Source organism: Schistocerca nitens, chromosome 12, assembly GCF_023898315.1.
Source record: "Schistocerca nitens isolate TAMUIC-IGC-003100 chromosome 12, iqSchNite1.1, whole genome shotgun sequence".
NCBI classification, from domain to species: domain Eukaryota; kingdom Metazoa; phylum Arthropoda; class Insecta; order Orthoptera; family Acrididae; genus Schistocerca; species Schistocerca nitens.
Window position 1 is genome coordinate 26,259,357 of NC_064625.1, and position 22,074 is coordinate 26,281,430.

General features: G+C 41.0%; 1 protein-coding gene across 3 annotated transcripts in view; it reads left to right on the forward strand.

The window, feature by feature from the left end:
- LOC126215245 (F-box/LRR-repeat protein fbxl-1-like) overlaps nt 1-22,074 on the forward strand; it is a 70,532-nt gene that overhangs the window by 24,294 nt on the left and 24,164 nt on the right. For all 3 annotated transcript variants that reach the window (XR_007542111.1, XM_049941912.1, XM_049941913.1), the window contains exons 5-6: nt 14,483-14,668; nt 18,282-18,461. Coding sequence is in view for 2 of the 3 variants with exons in the window: in XM_049941912.1 (XP_049797869.1) it covers nt 14,483-14,668; nt 18,282-18,461 (366 nt within the window). In the remaining variant the exon portion in view is untranslated. The remainder of the gene's footprint in view (nt 1-14,482; nt 14,669-18,281; nt 18,462-22,074) is intronic.

Below are 22,074 nucleotides of genomic sequence, written 5' to 3' on the forward strand. Positions count from 1 at the left end.
ATTAGTGTGGAATCTATGACATGGAGGACACTAAGTTAAAAACGCAACATACTGACATAACGCAACATACTGACATAGTTCAATTACGTTAAAATTACTGCAATTATATCCAAGTCATGACGACTCACCATAAATAAAATCCCGCATGGTACCACTTGACCTTACAGATAACAAACAGTTAAACTAATTGTTTGTCATGTGCAATGTCGATGGTACCATGTACAATTTTGTTTATGATGAGTCACCATGGCTTGGATATAATTGCACGGAAGATAGCTATACAGTAGGTGAAACTGATGTGCAATAAACAGATTAAAAATTTACAACTAATACTGCTCTTCCTGTTACGGTGGACATCTAATTATTGCTTAGGTACTTTTAAGAAATTTGGAGGTTAATAAAATTGTGTAACTCTTTAAACATCTGCAGTAATGTTTGGTACCACTAATTCAAATCTTCCGTGATCATACCATTATTTGATCCATTATGTTTAATGCTTTTACTCAGTTTATTTCTGTACTGTACAACAGTCGGTATTAGACCTGTTCGTCATCTACAAATTTTGCATTCCTTAGCTTTTCTTTATTTGTAGTACACACACAGTGTGTTGCAGTGTGTTTATAGACTATAAAACATGCCCATTTTAACACTACTTAAATCATTTTTAAATCATAAAGTTTAACAAATATTGCTATCAACTAGTTATTTTGTTTTTTCTGATGCCGGTTACATTTTTTTACTCCACTTTGTTTAATTTAACACAGTGATCGTTAAACTGCACCCTGCATGTGGCCCAAAGTGAGTATTTCGCCAGCCTGCAGTTGTCAGCCGTATTTTATAATAACGGACTAGCAAAAAATAAAAAAAAATTAAGCACTTCTTCAGAAGATAGTTTTTCTGGTCAGTGATAAAACAAAATAATTACAAGGACCATAATATTTTAAGAGGTGCTTAATTTTAATTGAGGCTGATGAATTTGATTTGGCCATGAGCTAAGTGAAGCTGGTCACTTATCTCAGGGGCAGATAGCCAATGCGAGCTTACAGAGTATTGTAGGGGGAATGTTTTCTTGTTTGTCATTTTGTTTTCTAGTGTTGAGAACTCATGGACACATGTGTACGTCATGTGTCATACTGATCAGCTACTATGGTATAAATTTCATTTGGCAGTAACACAGTTTTGTGAATGCATATTACGGAGACATTCACCTTCAAATGCAGTACATATTGGTAACAGGGAGTATGACATGAGGTTAAGGCTGTTGTAATGCAACATAATGAGTAAAAGAAGAATGACATTCACAGCCTTAGTAAACATTTTTAACAGTGTCTTCTATTGCATAATGCATTTAAATTTAGGTAAAATTAATGTTATTACTGTATTTGCTGGACTATAAGACACTACAGTCTGTAAGATGCATCTTAATTTTTAAGCAGTTTCTTAAGAAAATAACATTTTTTGCCATTTTTATTATTAGATTGCAAAGCCAGGCTAAAAAAATTCTTAGTTTATGAAACTGAACTGAGCTCTAAAATCCCTGAGAATTGTCATCTGAACTTTCTTCTTCTTCTTCTTCTTCTTCTTCTTCTTCTACTACTACTACTACTACTCCTCCTCCTCCTCCTCCTCCTCCTCCTCCTCATTATCAGTGTTGCCCTCTTCATATGTTAGATGGTCTTCACTGCCATCGAGAGCATTACTTATGCAGCACTTATTTAACAATTATATCTTCTCTCACTCTAGACCATGACTGTTTTGTACACTGACACACTTGTTTGACTGTACCTCATTTTAAAGCTCCCTTCAGCATGAATTCATGTTGGCTTTCATTCATCATCCATTTGTTCCATTCCTCTCTCATAAACACTTTAAATAGTTTCTTTATTGAGACATAGAGAGATTGTAGTTATGAAGTAAGTTCTCCCAGAATAACAGCAATCTCTGTATTTCTCTGTCTCATTTCTTTTTCAAAGAATTTTTCAAATGACTACTAAACTGATTTAGCACAAGAACAGAACTCTTCTTTGATAAAGCACCTTTCCTTCTCTCCCACACTATGTTACCAGTAGTCCGTAATTTCATACCAGCCCCGTCCATCCAACCCTTGTCATGTATGTGAACACCACCACCTGGCAGTATTTCAGAAGGTTTTTTCACTGTTTTGCTCTTGAAAATGATTGTTGAAGGCCATTGGATTAAGTTTATTGCTGCCAGCACAATGTGAAAGGACAACAGTGTAGTGCATTTTTCATGTCCACTTAATTTTATAGTTAGTTTTTAGCCCCTTTCATGGCAGCACCTCTGTTACATGGCACATAAAATGCCTGAGGAGTTTCGTCCATATTCAGTATTTCACTTAGTTCCATTCTGGTTTTCTTTTACTATTGAATAATAAAGCAATGGAAAGGTAATATTTTCGCCTCATACTCTTTTGGCATTTTCTGAAATATTGTGTTTTGGTTCACATGCCAAGTCCTCGACACTTCATAAACGTATAGCACCAACTAACTCCACCCTTAAAGTCTTTTTAAGTTCCACTTATGACTGTTGAATCATTTTTGTATTAATTCCAATCCCATTTTGATGGTGTCCTTGAATCTATTTCAGTACATCACCTTCTACTTTCAGCCATTTTGTATTTAGTCTTCTATCTGCACATTTAGTCTTTCTCATTTTTTTCAGTTCTCCTTTAGTAGCCCCAATCACGAATGGTTTTTTTCTGTTGGTGGAGGGCTGAAATTCCACTCAGCTGCTCTGTTTCCATGTTCTTCTGCATGTGCTATTACTTTCAATTTACAGCCTACATCACACGAATATCTTAATTTTTTCCATTACGAGATTAGCTGCTAAGAAAAATATTGTACTGTTACCGATAACACAAATCACTTTCAAATCAAGTTCACTGGCACTGCAGACTGCAGTGATGCATCATAGGCTAGACAGTGTTCTGGGTTTGTGATGGCAGGGCAGGAGGGAAACAGTGTTAGCAAGCTTGTGAATCCCCGCAACTCGTGTTCGTATCATCAGTGCACTACTGCTGCTAGTATATTCCAGTGTTGCCAGATGGAGATAGGTTTACTGTGGCATTGAATATATGACAATTTTTATGATTGCTGGGAATTTTAAATCAGACATTTGACATTTTTATATTAATTTCAAGTATAAGACGCACCTGAATTTTGGAGGCAATTTTTAAAAGAAACATAACACTTTGTCAGGCTATTACAATCTGACAGCTTCAGAGTCCTGAGGGTGGTAATAGTCTGAAACAGAGAACAGTCACAAGTAATAAATTGTTCTGGGCTATTATGCTGTGGTTGAATGGTTTTAAGGTGAAATCCATTCAATCATGGCATAACAGCCCAGAACATTTAATTAACTGTGACATTTCCAGGTATGAATGTTTACATTTAACAGAGAACACTCAACACGAAGTGTTCCAAATGGTGCAGACTTCAAACAGTCTATACTTGCAACTTGATGGCCAACTTATCATGCCCTTTCTGTAGTCATTCTGTTGAGGTCTAACAACATACTAAGTTATGTAGTTTATCAATTTATAATAGGATTGGCACATATGCAGACCAAGGTGACCCCCCCTCCCCTCCAATTTCAGTATTTGATCTCGAGTAAAAAAGTTTGACTACCGCCGATTCAACACACTGCAACCCATTTCGAGCATGTACTGCATGTTGTCAGATGTTTGTGCATACAGATGTCACTTAAAGATAAAATGTCTTAGTCTAAATTAATATAGAAGTGTTTCATTCAGCTGGTTATGCTGTTGGAGTGTCTATTGGGGTATTTGAGGTTGAATGGAAATTGTTGAAAAATAGGGTTTTGTTGCCGAAAGACTGAGAATAATGTGGTGTATTGGAATACTGAATAAAACCAACCTGCTTTCAGAAAAAAAGTATTGCATTACTTATTGAATGCCCCTTGGTGCGAAGGACACCTTGATGGGCACAACTGCTAGGGTCGAGTAGTGAAGCTTAGTGTTGGAAATATTTAAATAAAGAAAGGATTTCATTGAGGAAACTGTGTACAAAATAAAACAAAACCATGGTAGACTACCTAGGCTTTGCCGATGATATGGCACTGCTACGTGAGAACGAAAAAGGTGCACAAATGGCACTGGAAAACTCTTGCTGTTGTTGCAGCAAAAGCCAGCCAGAAGCTAGTGTAGAGTAAGGCAGAGGTCATGAATGTAGAGATGAACTGGAAGGTTGAAGGACAAGTAGTGGGGAATGTGAACAGCTTTCGTTACCTTGGGAAAACGTAACGGGAAAGTTACAAACCGACAAGTGCATAATAGACAGGTCCCAAACACTACAGAAACTATGATATGTTGCAAATACAAGCTGTTTAAAAGAAAAACCTGTCCAGGAAAGCCAGACTGAGTCATTATATGTCAGCAATGAGAAATTCTGCATCGTATACTATGGAGACATTCACCATGGTGAGAGAGCGTGCATTTGGCTGGAGGATGAGGAACAGAAGGTCTCGAGAAACATTTGTGGTACAAAGAAAATGAAGTGGCATTTGGACCAACAGATCAAGCCTGATGCTGTATGAGAGTGTATAACCAATTTAAGGCCCCTACAAAAGAGAAGACTGACATTTGCCAAGTACTTCATGAGGATGGTTGACAAGACATTGACGAAGAAGGTAGGGGACACAACGTGCTAGACAGGGAACAACTGGATGAAAGGGGAGCATTGTTAAACAACTGGAGTATCTATAGACAGCAGTGCAGGATAGGTCTGGCTGTAGGTACACACTTAATGGTCACAGTACTGATACCAGAATCAAAATTAGGACACGAACAGTCCATGGGTGTACTGCCAGTCCATATTGTCCAACGGGCATAATATTTCGGCAATCAGACATGTGGCCATTGTCAGGTGTGCTGACGAACTGAGCTCCTGAGGGCAGGCAGCCGTCCTAAATCCCTAAATCCCCTCCCCCACGAGACGTTCTATCCGCGGTCCGCACCCACGCCTACGGCCGCAGGTCGGCGGTCGTTGAGAGGCTGGCGTCAGCGTCTGTGGTGGTGTCGGTGTAACTGCCTCGTCCGCCCTGGTCGCTTCTTCGTTTTCTTTGCTGAGTCTCTTTTTAATTAGACTCATTGCTGGTTCCCATGCCTTGCTGAGATTATAGCTGCAATCTCTATTGATGAGTCTGTCCCTGGTACGAATTTCGATAGTAGTTCCGAGTAGGAACTGTCTTTTGCCCGCCCAAAAAAACACGAACATTATTGGGAAGTGTCAAAGACGATCTCGGTTTGCGGAAGACCGGCATATACCAGATTCCCTGTGAGTGTGGGAAGACTTACATTGGACAGACAGTGCGCACCGTCGAAGATCGTTGCCGAGAACATCAGAGACACACTCGACTTACGTACCCCAACAAGTTGGCAGTTGCAGAGCACTGTTTGTCCGAAAATCACGAAATGGACTACCAACATACAAGGGTCTTGGCACAGACATCTAAATACTGGGACAGTGTCGTTAGAGAGGCTATCGAAATTCGTACCAGGGACGGACTCATCAACAGAGATTGCGGCTATAACCTCAGCAAGGCATGGGAACCAGCACCGAGCCTAATTAAAAAGAGGCTCGGCAAAGAAAATGAAGAGCGACCAGGGCGGACGAGGCAGTTACACCGACGCCACCACAGACGCCAACGCCAGCCTCTTGGCGACCGCCGACGCGCGGCTGCGGGCGCAGACAGCGGAGAGAACGCCTCATGGGGGAAGGGAATTTAGGACGGCTGCCCGCTCTCAGGAACTCAGTTTGTCAGTGCACCTGACAATGGCCACATGTCTGATTGCCGAAATATTGTGCCTGTTGGACACTATGGACCAGCAGTACACTCGTGGACTGTTCGAGCAAGAAATACTCCAGGACAAGTTAAAGAATCACATGAAAATTAGGACAAGTCGGGCACGATTCTAAAGGATTAAAACTAACAAAATTAATAAATACCTCTACTTTAACAAGTTTGTCTGTGTGGCCATCCTGCACAGCAAGCACTGAAATATTTGTTTTGTAAATAAAAATTGCAGTTTCTTACTGCACTGTATTTTATTTTCCCAGATGTGTCTTACCTTTTTTTACTTTAAGACATCTTCAGTGGGATCTAGAATGATACAGTTTTTTTTATATGTGTTTTTGTAGATTATGAAATAGTTCGCATCTCATTTTTTATTTAAAATAAATGATTACTTACAGTTCTTCACGTTTTTGATTGGCATCAGTGTTTCCCCTCATCTGGTCACATGCTGGACCTCCAGGAGGTAAGTACTGTAAGTAATCACTCATTCACATAAAAAACAAGAAGTGGATTGTTTTATAATCTACAAAAAAAAAAATGAAATTATCGTATGGCATTGTTAGCCGGGAGGCCCCATGCGGGGAAGACCGGCTGCCATATTGCAAGTGCTTTTTAGTTGACGCCACTTCGGAAACTTGTGAGTCACACATGTCAATACAAAACTGTATCATCCTAGATCCCTTTGAAGATGCCTTAAAGTAGAAAAGGTGAAACACGTCTGGGGAAATAAAATTCAGTGCAGCAAGAGAAAGTGGTTTTTATTTACAAAATTGATACTTTAAATACAATAATGTTAATAGTAATACTGGCTCATACCCTTTGCTACTATTCAGGACAGTGTGACAGATTTCAGATATGGAAAAATAATTCACCCTTAAATACATATTTATTCCACCAAAATCGGTATATTCTGAAATTAACAGGGTATTAATTTACTGGATTTTGTCAGCTGAGCAAGCCCCAACTGAACTGCAGCAGTCAGTTGGCATGTTAAGTGTAGTAGCTGTGTTATAGGAAATGCTGCCGCCACATCCAGTTCTCTCACACAATTTCTCCAGTACTAGTACGGGCATTTCCCAGTGTGCAGATCATTTTCTTGGTATTGCCCATTAATGAATGCCCAGCAGTCAGCCTCACACCTGTTGTGTGTTTTTTGATAACATGCCTAAATGCAGGATTATTCAAAAAGAAGGAGCAGAATTCTAGAATTCACCCCTCACAAATTACAGAAGTAGAAATGCAACTCAGACACTCCTAAACTGAGAAAAGTAGAAAGATTTGAAGAGTCCACATAGGAGTTCAATCGACACCACAGTGATAATAGTTGTGTGTGCTGCGGTTGGCAAAATCAGTCTGTTGTTAATATGTAATGTGCATTTATGAATGGGATTGATGGTTGTGTCTGCATACGGGGAGGTGCGAGTCGTTGCCATACATCAAATCAAAATATAGTTTCTATCCATATGAATTACAAAAGGAGCTACAAGAAATGAACCTAAACACCACCTGCATCATGAGCCATGCAGATTGCTGTTAATCCATGCACTGTATCCTAATGACCACACCAAAAGTTACAAATTGTGTACTGCTATTCTAGAGGATTTGGAAGAAGACACAGTTCCAAACAAATAATTGTTTTAGATAAATCCACTTTCCATGTCTCCAGTATAGTTAATCAACACAATGTTAGATTTTGGGTGAGTGAAATCCTATTGTAATTACTCCACACAAAGGACACACACCAAGGTTCATCATCATCATCTGTGTAATATCTGAAAACAAAGTTTATGGCCAACCCATATTTTCTTCTGAAAACACGTCACAGGAATGTCACATCCATATGGTCTAGATAACGGCTTGTTTCCCCAACCAAGTGATTTTCATTAACATCAGCTTTGTGCAAGATGTGTCACTTCTCAAACAACATTTGACATTACTGAATCACACCATTCCTGAATGCTGGATTGGGGGAGGATCAGATATCAGTTTCATCATTGGTGGTCATTCAGGTCAATGGACATAATGCCCTGTGATTTTTACCTGTGGGGGCCCATGAAAGACCATGTTTTTGTCCTAAGTATGCCTGCTGCTCTTCAAGGTGTAAGATGTCAAATTGTCAAAACAATGAGTTCAATAACTAGAGACAGCCAATTTGTGTGTGACAAAAAACGAGATGCCTTTCTGATGTTTGTCATGTAATATATTGTGCTCACCTTGGGTGCATAACTGTTTGAAACTTCAAATCTTAACCTTTCTCTGTCCAGTGACATTGGAATTGTGCTTCTGCCCTTTGCAATTTGTGAGAAATAAATTTTTGAAATCTATTCCTTCTTGAATAACCATGTGTCTGTGTGCGTTGTTCACAAAGATGTTTAGTACAGAGACTAGCGAACCCGACAGTACCTTGCAATTGATAAATTTGGGAACTGGATATATGTCCTGATCCCCCCCCCCCCTCTCTCTCCCCCCCCTTCCTCCCCTCTCCACCTCCTCCACCCCTCTCTCTCCTCCCCTATCACTCTCTCTGTATGTCCAGTTCCTCCTTCCCAACCCCCACTCTCTGTTCATCTCCATTCCCCTACCCCCTCTTTCTTAATTTCTGAACTAGAGCCTTGTTTATAGCCAATGAAAACTTGATTTGGAATTGAAATCATTTGAAATAAATGGGTACATTGGTTGGGATCTCTCCTGCTGCTAGATCTGTGACGATGGTAGCTTCAGTGACAGTATTTTACACTGTTTGCATCTGCAAATGAGTAGGATTATGAAGTTTCATTTGATAAAGATTTTGTAGCAGTATTCTGATCATAAGGCAATAAGCCAACAGACAGCTTTCACATTTCCTGTTAAAACTGACTGTGATAAAGAAAACAAAGCAGCACATAGTACCAAGTGAGGTGGCCCAGTGGTTATCACACTGGACTCACGTTTGGGAGGGTGACGGTTCAAACCCGCATCCGGCCATCCTGAGTTGGGTTTTTTGTAATTTCTCTAAATCACCTGAGACAAATACTGGGATGACTCCTTCAAAAGAACATGGCTGACTTCCTTCCCTAATCCAGTGGGACTGATGACCTCGCTGTTTGGTCCCTCCCACCAAATCAACCAAGCAACCAAAATACCTCAAACTACACATCCAATCAAAAAAAGTTGTAATTCCAATTTGTTTCTCTCGCAGGGAGACATCTGTTGATGCCACACTCAACCCCCAATGCCACCTAATGCATGGGTGGCCAGGGACACTTTGAAATATTTAATGGGAACCCCTGACTTTCATTGCAGATTACGATTCTACAGCAAAATCTACATCATCAAATTCCTGTCGGGTCTTTAGCTGAATCAAAATGTTATCTGCACACACTATTTCTGTGGTCCACTTGGGTGCCATCATCAGGTGAGGAAAGCTAAGCTGCTCTCCCCGATAACTGATTCAAACCATGAATGATGGAACCTTTATATGCTGCATATAAAGGTTATGTCGTTCACAGTTTGAATCAGTTATCGGTGACAGTGGCTTAGCTTTTCTCACCATATGATGGCGGCCAAGTAGATCGTGGAAATATTGTGTACAGATGACTGTTTAATCCAGCTGGAGACCTGGCAAGAATTTGATCTGTTAATATAAGGGGCGTTCAGAAAGAAATGAACCAGAGGTGTAATTTCAGAAACCAGTACCTATGTGTTAGAGATATTGACCCTGGCTGCTGAGACACTTGTCCTACTGTGATACAAGGCAGTGAATGGCTGTCTCATAAAATTCCCGGGGCTGTGATGTTAAACAGTTCTGCACGTACATCATCATCTGAGGTGAATCGTTTGCCCCTCAGACCCTTTTTAAGGAGACCAAACGTAATCACAGAGAGAGAGGTCTGGACTGTATGGAGGGTGGCCGAGAACCTCCCACTTGAATTTCTGCAGGAGTGCCACGATTGTGTTGGCCGTATGAGGCTTTGCATTGTCGTGGAGCAGAATGACCCCACTGGTGAGATTGCCTGGTCGTTTTGGTTTGATAGCTTGGCAATGGGTGGTCAAGGCTTGTGAGTAACACTGGGCATTCACTGTTGTCCTGTGTTGCAGGAAGTGAATCAGACGAGGGCCATCTTGGTCAAAGAAGAATGTCAGAATAACCTTTCCTGCACTCGTGTGGACGGCGACATCCAGCTGTACGTGCAGAACTGGTTAACAACACAGTCCCAGGAATTTTATGAGGCAGCCATTCACTGCCTTGTGTCACAGTGGGACAAGTGTCTCAACAGCTAGGGTCAATGCTTCTAACATACGGGTACTGATTTCTGTAATTATGCCTCCGGCTCGTTTCTTTTGGAACACTCCGTATATGCCGGGGAAATCTACGTAGTCAAAATCTACATCAGATGGCGCTGTAATGAGGAACAGAAATTGGTACCCAGTCGTGATTTATGACATGGTACTCAGTGGCCCTCAAGTATCCAGTGGCACGTGGGACCCACCTCCATGCTGCGAGGGTAGGACGGGCCAGTATTTCATAACTTCTAATTGTACTCCCCATTTGCAATGTTGTATTCCTCCAACATATCGAACTGGAGACTACTTGACACACCACTGTCGCTGTGTAGCTAACTACGATGTATCGTAACTGAGCAATACACCCACAGGAGCTCGTGTATCGTGTAGACGTAGAACAGGTAGCGACTGTAAACATTACGATACTTTTACAGTGTTTATTGCCTGCTCACCTCCCTATCATTTGGGGAACAGACATGTAAATGGCTGATGCCAGAAGAAAAACCTGAAATAATCCTGATTTACAGAGAATGTAGGAGAAATATCGAGGCTGCTGTTCCCTCGTATGCCGAGCGTTTTCCAGAGAGAGCCCGCTCTCGTTCATTCTTTTACAAGGCTGCGAATGCCTTTATGTCTGACAGCAGCGTATAAACTGGCAAAAGGGACCGAAGCAAACATGTTATAGGAGAAGCTAATGAAATAGGTGTACTAGCGGCAGTGCACTACAGTCTACGGATCAGCACCCGGCAGTTACACTGCAACTCCGATATGTCCATAGGCAGTACTGTCACAATACTGAATTGTCATAAGTATCATCCATACCTCTTGTCACTGCATCAAGAACCTCATGGCACTGATTTCCACGATCGGGTAGTGTTTCGTGAATGGGTACATCAACAAATGCAAATGACCCCTACATTCTTTGCTGAGGTACTATTTTCTGATGAGTCTACACGCACGGACCATTGTAGCATTAACTGAGATAACATGCATTACTGGAGTGTAGACAGTCTCCACTGATTACGACAAGCTGACCATAAATGTCCTCGGTCAGTTAACATACGATGTGGCATAGTGGAGAACAAATTCATAGATCTGTATTTTATCGATGGCATGACAACTGGACGCAAATATTAAACATTTGTGGAACAGGAACTACCGGTACTAATGCAAGATGTTTCCCTGTACATTCCACAGCATCTGTGGTTTCACCATGATGGCTGCCCAGTGCATTATGCCATTGAAGCGAGGAGAGATTAGACCGTGTTTACACTGATCAGTTTATCAACAGAGGTTGCCCTATTAACTGGCTCACTGGGTCACAGTTTCTTTCTGTGGCGATGTTTAAAAGATAAGGTGTGCTAAAAGGTGCCAACAGGCCGTGAAAACATGGTTGACCACATCAGAAACGTCTGTTCTGACATTCCTGCAGATATGCTTCTGTCATTGTACAATCATTAGAAAAGCAGATCACTAAGTATATTGAAGTTGATGGTACTACGTTTGAGCACTTTAACTGGAAAAGTAGAGTATCGTTCACCTCAAGCGACACCCACAGTGGTGCGCCGAGTAGTTCTCTGTTGGAGGAATACAATGTTGTGAATGGGGTTTCCAGTCAGAAGTTAGGAAATACTGGCCTGTCCTACCCTTGCAGCATGGAAGTGTGGGACCATGTGCCACTGGGTATTCAAGGGCCATCGAGTAACATACTGTAAATTATGATTGTGTACCCATTTCTGTTCCTCCAATTACAGCACCGTCTGTGACGAAATGAAGAAAATGCTTCAGACAAAACGTATGTAAATCTTGCTGTAGAGTCTTAATCTAGAGAGAGAGAGAGAGAGAGAGAGAGAGAGATAAAAGAATAATCAGGAGACAAATAAATTGGAATTATAACTTTTTTCAATACAATATGTAATTTTTGAGATATTTTAATGTCTTCAGTTAAAATGAACACCCTATATATATATATAGTTTCTCCCATATATATATTCTTTCTCCTTTATATATAAAAAGGAGGAAGAATATATATTGCAGAAACAATGTGTCTAGTGGTTTAAATGCACTTTTATCATAGTTAAAATTAAGTGCAAAGAAAAACAACAATGCACATTTTGACAGCACAGCACTTTTCTTTCTCGAAAACCTGTACGGTTAAAAATTTTTGCGGCCTATGTCCATCCAAATGTTTATTAGAGAATCCTGTAAAAAATCTGAAGTAAATTGGTCACGAACTTTTTGAGATTTTTGTTAACAGCTTTAAATGATGACTTGTCTTTTTATAGTAGCATAGATTTTTATTTTGGCAGTTTATTTTCACAATGAGTAAATTGTGCCTATGTACTTGAAATACCATTTAAAAATGGTACTTTTTTTTAACTTCGAGACACGAGCAACCGACAGGTGACAGCACAGACTCATTAGGTATCACGTGTGCACACTAAATATTGAATACACACTTTGCAGAGGCAAAAAAGTATTGTTCACATATGATGCCTTAGTAGTAGTATTAAAAACTGAGAAGTGCAAACTCTATTTTGTAATGAATGGAATTTTCTAACAGTCTATCCGGGGCCTGACTCGCGCCATTATGTCTAATGCATAGAGATAGAATTTGTTAATTCTGGGTGTACTTTTTACAAAAATAAATGCATTCATCTGATGGAATTATATTTTTCTGGAGACATATGAGTCTGGCTCAGTTTTATCTTTGATCAGGATAGAAGCTGAAGTGCATGCAGCTTTACTGTATGGTTAATTCTGTCAGAGATAGCAAAGGACTTGGAAGGACAGTTGAACGGAATGGATAGTGTCTTTGAAAGGAGGATATAAGATGAACATCAACAAAAGCGAAACGAGGATAATGGAATGTAGTCGAATTAAGTTGAGCGATGCTGAGGGAATTAGATTAGGAAATGAGACACTTAAAGTAGTAAAGGGGTTTTGCTAAGTGGGGAGCAAAATAACTGACGATGGTCGAAGTAGAGACGATATAAAATGTAGACTGGCAACGGCAAGGAAAGCCTTTCTGAAGAAGAGAAATTTGTTAACATCGAGTATAGATTTAAGTGTCAGGAAGTCATTTCTGAAAGTATTTGTATGGAGTGTAGCCATCTGTGGAAGTGAAACATGGACGATAAATAGTTTAGACAAGAAGAGAATAGAAGCTTTTGAAATGTGGTGCTACAGAAGAATGGTGAAGATTAGGTGGGTAGAGCACATAACTAATGAGGAGGTATTGAATAGGATTGAGGAGAATAGAGGTTTGTGGCACAACTTGACTAGAAGAAGGGATCGGTTGGTAGGACATGTTCTGAGGCATCAAGGGATCACCAATTTAGTATTGGAGGGCAGTGTGGAGGGTAAAAATCGTAGAGGGAGACCAAGAGATGAATACACTAAGCAGATTGAGAAGGATGTAGGTTGCAGTAGGTACTAGGAGATGAAGAAGCTTGCACAGGATAGAGTAGCGTGGAGAGCTGCATCAAACCAGTCTCAGGACTGAAGACCACAACAACAACAATAGAAGCTGAAGTAATGAATTAAATTTTTTGCCACGACCAGGACCCGAACCTGGGTTTCCTGCTTAGTAGGCTGCTGTGCTAACCACTATACTGTCATAGCATTGTGGCTACCAGAGTTGCACAGACTACCGTATTCCAATTCCCTCCCTAACCCAAACTTTAATTCCTGCCTCCAGCCCAAAGGGGACAATGGGCTGAAAGTGGGATTGCAGTTTGTATTATGGAAGATGCTGGAGTAGGGTAGTGCGTGCAGCTGTGGTAACCAAAATTCTACAGTGGTATAGTGTTTAGCACACTTGCCTATTATGCGGGAGACCCAGGTTCGAGTCCTGGCTGTGGCACAAATTTTAATTCATTACTTCAGCTTCTATCCTTATCGGAGATAAACATCAGATCGATAGGTTACCTACAACTGAGGTACGGGCAGGATTTCCCCATTATGTACTAAGCTGGGGTGCTATTCCAATGTCAGAGAGTCTCGGCAATACTGACAATTTGAGCAGGGTGAAATGGGCTGAAGATGTGAATTAAAGTTTGTATCAGGGAGGGCACCAGACAAGGGTAGTCTGTGCAGCTGACTTAGTGACAATGCTACAGCAATGTTGTCATTAGCACGTCTGCCTAATAAGCAGAAGAACCGGGTTCTAGTCTAAGGCTGTGGCACAAATTTTAACTCGTGCTTCAATTTCTGTCCTTATTGAAAAAATGGATGTGAAGGTAATAGTAATGATATTGCTTATTCCATTGGTAACTGACATAGTAGTGGCAGCGTAAGAACCGTCAATTTGTAGTTAGAATAGAAGGTACTGTGTTTCTTTGGACTTCTGAAGTGTGATAAATAATTTTCACGTCATTAACAGGTGTGTTCTACCATTGCTGACAGTCTGTGCCGACAGCTTGGAATATCTGCAACTTTACGGTTACGACATAGTCCGCGACGATGCGAGGGAGGCTTTTACTGCCCTGGGACGTCTGAAGAACTTGAAGGTACTTAAGATGGCGATCATCAAACCGGCACCACCCGGCACAGCTGCTCTGGCATTTACGTAAGTTACGTGGTGAACACGCAACATTTTTTGTGACTGTATAGTCTGTTAGGATTAGAGGTAATTAAAGTTACTGAGGTTTCCAGCTAATGAAACTGGGTTGAGTGGCACAGAGTTTCAGCCAATTGTTCTCCCGCCATTGGTAAGTAGTAGCTACTCACTCTTTTATGGTTTACAGCACTTTTTGTTGGGTTACATTTATGGGATACCTCTTAATATTGTGTCAGATCTCCTTTTGCCCACCATACTGCAGCAACTTAACATAGCATGCACATGACAACTCATTGCAAGTCCCCTGTAGAAATACTGAGCCACGGTGCCTCTATAACAGTCTTTAAGTACAAAAATTTTAGGAGCATTTCCAGGCGATATGTTGAGAGTACACGATATAGTTTGTGTGGACTGAGGGACAATGATGTGGTGTCATTGGGATCAACATGGCTCAGTTTCATTGTTGGAGTATGAAATTTTCAGGACCATATAGAACTAGTGCCACTTGTTGGTGATGGATACTGTGTTGTCCTCGACTATATTTTCTGGATATGGGTCACAGTCCAGCTGCGAACGACCACTGCTAGTGTGACATTGTCACAAGTTTCAAGTGTAATGCAGGTGGTACCAAATACACTGCAGATGTGTCCACTGAAGTTCAGTTTGCACAGTATGATAATGACAGATACAGAATTGATAGTCTTGGTGAATATGGGTAGTGACCTATCACGTGAGACTATGAGTGCTGTGGAGCTGTTGGAATCCACTAAAGGGATGAATATGTTGTACATTTTCTGCGTGGTAATATAGCGAGCGTAAGAGAATAGGTCGAGCTTGTGTAGTCCTGAGGTGTGTGGATAACTTTGGTACAGATGAGGTCTGCCTGCCAGGGAATTCAACTTTGACATCCTGCAGGATGACGATTTAGGTATGTCGAGGGGAGACTTTAGTCCCACACAGACTGTCAATGCATCTACATTACATGAAAAGGTGATTCACTCTGTGGAAAAAGACAGAACAGTGGTCAAAGCTACACTGTGATGATTCAGACTTTTTTAAATCCTGGTGGACCATTGCCAGCAACAACAGATATGCAACATATGATAAAAATGGGTAGTGTATAAAAATGTTGCGATGCAGTATTTTGTGCACAAAGTGACTTCTTGATTACGTGCCATAAATGTTCACAGGGATTCATGTCAGGCAATCTGAGTGGCTAAATCATTTGCTCGAATTGTCCAGAATGTTCTTCAAACCAATCACGAGCAATTGCGGCCTGCTGACATGGCGCATTGTTATCCGTAAAAAATTCATTGTTGTTTGGGAACGTGAAGTCTGTGAACAGCTGCAAACGGTCTCAAAGTAGCCGAACATAACCATTTCCAGTCAATGATCTGTTCATTTGGTACGTAGGCACAAGTCCATTCCAGCAAAAACAGCCCACATCATTACGGAGCCACCCTCACCTCGCACAGTGCGTTGTTGACAACGTGGGTCCACGGCTTGGGGGGGTCTACACCACACTCGATCCCTACCGTCAGCTCTTACTGACAGAAACTGGGACTTATTTGACCGGCCCACGGTTTTCCAGTCCAACTGATGCAGGCACGAGCCCAGGAGAGGCACTATAGGCGATGTTGTGCAGTTAGCTGAGGCACTCGTGTAGGTCGCCTGCTGCCGTGGGGCGTTGATGCCGAGTTTTGCCACACCCTCATAACTGATACATTCATCGTATGTTACACATTGATTTCTACAGTCATATCACACAGTGTTGCTTGTCTGTTAGCATTGACAACTCTGGGCAGAAGGCACTGCTCTCCGTCTTGAAGTGAAGGCAGACAGCCATTGTGTTGCCTCAGGTAAGAGGCAATGCCTGAAATTTGGTATGCTTGGCACACTCTTGACACTGTATATAGGAATATTGAATTCCCTGACAATTTTCAAAGTGGAATGTCCCATGTATCTAGCTCCAACTGCTATTTCACTTTCAAAGTATGTTAACTCGCATCATGCAGCCATAATGATGTCGGAAACCTTATCACACAAATCACCTGAGTACTCCAACTATCCAATGCCCTTTTATACCTCGTGTACACGATACTACCGCCATCTGTATACGTGCGTACCACTTTCCTGAGACTTGCAACCTCAGTGTAGTCCACGCACAAAGGATGTACTTTACAAAACCGTCTTTCGAACAATACTTGAGTGTTGCCCTTCAGTCTGGGACCAGTACCAAACAGGATTGATGGAGGAAATAGAAAATATCCAAAGAAGAGCAGCATGTTTTGTTGCATATTTGTTTAGTGAGTGTGAAAGTGCCACAAATGTGCTCAGCCATCTTCATTGGCAGACACTGCAAAAGAGCTGTTCCCCAGTGTTGATTCCTGAAATAGTCTTGTGAAAATACTGTGAAGGTAAAAGAAAGATTTGCACTCACACAGTCTTGCCAAGAATTATTCTTCACGTGAATTGTTTGCGACTGGTACAGGAAGGAGGGGAAATCACAGTGGTACACCAAGTACCCTCCTCCACACACTGTAAAGTGGCTTTTGGTGTATAGATCAAGATTTAAATGAGGATGAAGCAGTTGAAAGTGCACCATTGTTGAGCTACTTCCAGAAACACAAGCAATCAACAGTGAGTGTGTGGAAGTGTGTGTGTTTGAACTAACTTGCCCCATATAATACCAGTTATGTTAGAGAGTGCAATTACTGTTTAAATTAACTGAAACTGAAGATTTCAGCTGAACAGTCAGATCTATGCACACTTCAAATTCCTATCCATGGGTACTTCCATTAGACACGAATTTTCTGTGATGTTTACTGGGTAAAGCCTAACTATTAAGTCGACTACACTAATAATACTGCAACCCATTAATTTATTAAGATAATAACCTGTACTGGAGAAACAGTACTGCTATAAGATAGTGGACAGGTGGTACTGGGAGTTGCGGTGTTGTTAATCATGAGTTTCAAAGGCTACAAGTTTTGATTCTTGCAAACGTAAAGAAGCGTGAATTAACTTTTATTTTAAAAAGTACAACTGCAGTTTATTCATACAACCTGCATTTACTGGACACACACACACACACACACACACACACACACACACACACTTCCACATGCTCTTCTCTGATTGGCTGCCATTTTGTGGCCCTGTCATCACGGTGGCACATTTGTGACCTATGGTTATGTGGAAACTCTGCTTAATTTGATGTTGTGTACCCTACTCTAATTTTGTTGTTGTGTCCTCTCCTCCACCTTTCCTGTATAATGATCATCTCGAAATCTGACTGTTGGTTATCTGTCAAATATATCTAAAACCAGTCAAAACCTGGCAAACTATCATGTTTTTGGTCTGATTCACAAAAACACAGTTTGCATGTGTTCCGACAATAATTCTACGTGGTCCAAACTGAATAGCATGTCATGTCCTAAATTCTCCCACAACAGGTACTTTAGAGTGGCACTCAATTAGCGCGTCAGTCGTCAAAATTTATGATCAGGGTGTGCCCTCACCTTGTTAGGAGATCCTGTAAAATTATTCTTTTTAATTTTTTCTATTGTGAAGAAAAATAATCTGCCACAATATGAACTGTCTGCTTCCTTATGTTTTTAAGGGATGGTGGACTGCCAAAACTGAGGGTTCTGGACCTACGAGGAGGCTACGGTCTGGACGACGACACAGTAATTGCCATCAGCCGCGGGTGCCCCGCTTTGCGGGAACTCATTGTCAGAGGTTGTCATTTGCTATCTGATGCCGCCTTCTCTCAGATCTACCATCTGGAACAGCTTGAAATGTAAGGAATGTTGCTGGCTTTGCAGTGCTATGTAGGCAAAGTAACTGAGTAATCAAATCGTAACTCATGAAGTGGTGAATAGTTGTTTTATTTTTATATACATGGTGAGTCACCTAACATTACTGCTGTAAAAACCCCCAAACCACAAAAATCATTCAATAACCAATTCCTCAGACTGAAAGTGAGGAAGGGGCTGTTGTAATTGGTTAATACAAACCATTAAGAAATGCACGGAAGTCCGATTTTCAACATGTACTTATAGTTTTTTTAATGGAAACCTGTTATTATTTTTAGCGCAACTGGAAATAGAAACAAATGCTTAATCAATGCCATTTGTTACATTGTAAAAGGTTAAGTACATCCAGAGTAATTTGTAGTGTAAAGTTGACACTTGAGACCTCAGACATTCAGTTGTATGTTGTAACAAACAAGATCCATAGGGGTATGTTTACTAAGACTGTGATGTTTACGAGTTTGGCTGTCTCTGTGTCTGCATGTAATTCTTGCTGAATCAGTCCTTGTACTCAGAATAACTGTAGTACACTGTGTTACCGGACGTCTGTGATAGTGTACTGTACACAAGTAAGAACAGAAGTACGTACAGTAGGAATGTGAGAAGGTCGAAAGTACAACAGTGTGCACAATGTTGTAAGAACTGTCAAAATGGTTTACTCTAACACTGAAAAGGCAGAGATGATACTCATCTATGGCGAATGTAGACAAAATGCAGTTGCAGCCTGCAAGTTATATGCAGAAAGGTACCCGGACAGAGATCATCCAATGTGCCGCACATTTGAAAACATCTGCAAACAATTGTATGGTCATAAACTGCAAACCCATCATAGGAGAAGCAGGTGCAGTTGGTGTAATAGTTGCTGTTTCCGTAAACCCACACAAGTTTGCGTGACATCGCTAGAGACAGTGTAATTAGTCAAAGTAGTGTAATCTGCATACTTCATTGTCACAAATTTCACCTGTATCATGTGTCGTTGCATTAGCAATTGCATGGAGATGACTTTAATAATTGAGTGAATTTCTGTTAATGGAGGTGCAGTGAATTTACAAAACATGCATTACTGGTCCATGGATAATGCTTGCTGGCTTTGACAGGTAGAGCGACAGTGACTGTGGAATGTAAATGTATGGTGCGGAGTAATTGGTGACCATCTCATTGGTCCTTGCTTACGTTAAGGCACCCAAACAGCTGCAAAATACATCCAAGTTTCTACAAAATGATCTGCCAACACTGCTAGAAAATGTCCCACTGGAAACGTGTAGATGTATGTAGTATCAACATGATGGTGCCCCTGCACATTCTGCAGTGAACATTAGGCTGACCCTTGACAGAACGTTCGATGGGCGTTTCATAGTACATAGGGGACAGATAAATTGGCCAGCCAGTTCTCCTGATCTTACACATTTAGACTTCTTTCTGTAGGTTACATTAAAAGAATACACATACCGTGATGTGCCTACAATCCCAGAGGATATGAAACATTGTATTGAGGCAGCCTGTGGCAACATTATACCAGATGTACTGCGTCATGTAAGACGTTCATTACGCGGTAGGTTGCAAAAGTGTGCAGCAAATAATGGGCACCGCTTTGAACATTTTTTGGCCTGAAATGTAAAGACACACTCTTTTACATTCCGTAACTGAAAACAAAAAACAAATTTGTGAGTATAACTTAATTCTCATGTTAATGTACATTTTATTCTAACAAATCAGTGCCATACAGTATTCTTCAGAGAAAAAGTCTAATAGAAATGTTAGCATGTGGACATAACAAGCTGTTCAAGTCTGTTCTGTACCTACGTTACATCACTGTTCTTTTTGTATCCCTAATTACTTCGTTTCTCTCTGATAGACGGGATTAAACTGCTGAGGAGTTACTCAAGCGTCAGCTTTACATTGCAAATTACTCTGGATGTAATTAACATTTTACAATGTAAGAAATGACATTGATTAAGTATTTGTTTCTATTTTCAGTCGTGCTAAAAATAATAACAGGTTTCCATTTAAAAAACATGAGTATGTATTGAAAATCATACTTCCATGCATTTCTCAATGATTTGTATTAACTAATTACACCAGCCCCCCCCCCCCCCCCCCCATCACTTTTGGTCTGTGGATTGGTAATTCCAAGTTTGTTATGGTTTGGGAGGTGTTTCCAGTGGTAATGTTAGGTGACTCAACCTGAATACATGTGTCTACGCATCTTCTCCTAAACTGCTGAAGCGATTTCCACTAAACTTGGTACACATACCATGTACAGTCTGGAAAGAATCACTCTGGGGCGCAAGAACACCCACTTATCAAAGGGGTGGGGGTTGGAGTAAAAAGTCAGTGTAGCCCACAACGTGAGAATATCCCTACCCTAGTCATTCAGTATTTGAGAATGAGAGCATTCACGTAAGTTAAAACCTTTACGAACTTTTTCTCTTTGAGAACCCTGCAGATTATGCAATAAAAAAGGTTTATCATATACTGCTTTTTGCTGTTCATGCAGAACTGCCACGTGAAGCACATCATTTTAATTTATTGCTTCTTTACTATGAACTGTATTTGTGACACATTTTGCAGATGGTATTTACATGTACTACTGAATGTACCAAAAAAATTACATCATTGTATGATACTTAGTTTAGGAGACATGAAATCATAAACACTTACATGTGTGAAAAGCTACCACATCATAAAATTTTATTACTTCTTTACTTCTGACTCTGTTCACTATACATTTTGCAGGTGGTATCCATGTATGCTGCAGAATGTACCTACAAAGACATACGATTGTATGACCCTTCGTTCAGGAGATATGATGTCATAAACACTGAGACACATGAAAATGAAACTGCTGGACAAAATTCGCTAGACGTAGAGGTGAACAATCATATGGCGTCAGTGCCCGGGAGTTCCCAGGCGGAAAGGTCGGTCACCAAGTGCAAGTCTTATTGAGTGTGACGCCGCATTGGGCGACTTGCGTGTCGACAATGGGGATGAAATGATGATGACAGCACAACACCCAGTCCCTGAGGGGAGAAAATCTCCCACCCCAGCTGGGGATTGAACCCGGTCCCCCAGTGCATGGCATTCCAATGCGCTGACCTTTCAGCAAATGGAGCGGATGTTGCTGAGAGGTCAAGTATGCTTTCGCAACCATTTACGCTTCAGGTGGGCTCATGAACTAATTGTTCAAAATAATTTTCTGAGAAAGCATTCAGTGCTATTTCGGATGACGGTTTATGCCTGCTGCTGGCTTTAAACATATAATTTTTCCAGCATACCAAGGGTATATTAAAGTCACCACCGACTATAATTGTATGAGTGGGGTACCTATTTGAAATGAGACTCAAGTTTTCTTTGAACTGTTCAGCAACTATATCTTCTGAGACGGGGGGTCAGTAAAACTGTAAGGGCTGAAGTGGGAATATTCCACAACAAATTCCTCATTTCTGCAACTGAAAGTGGCAGGGGAGAGAAACGTGTTGTATTGCTTATTAAGCATTCCTCGTAATATCTCTGTCAGCTCCACAACCAACCCCCTCTCCCCCCCCCCCAACCCCCCCCCATCCCCCCCCCCCCCCCAAAAAAAATTCCAAACTCTCTCTT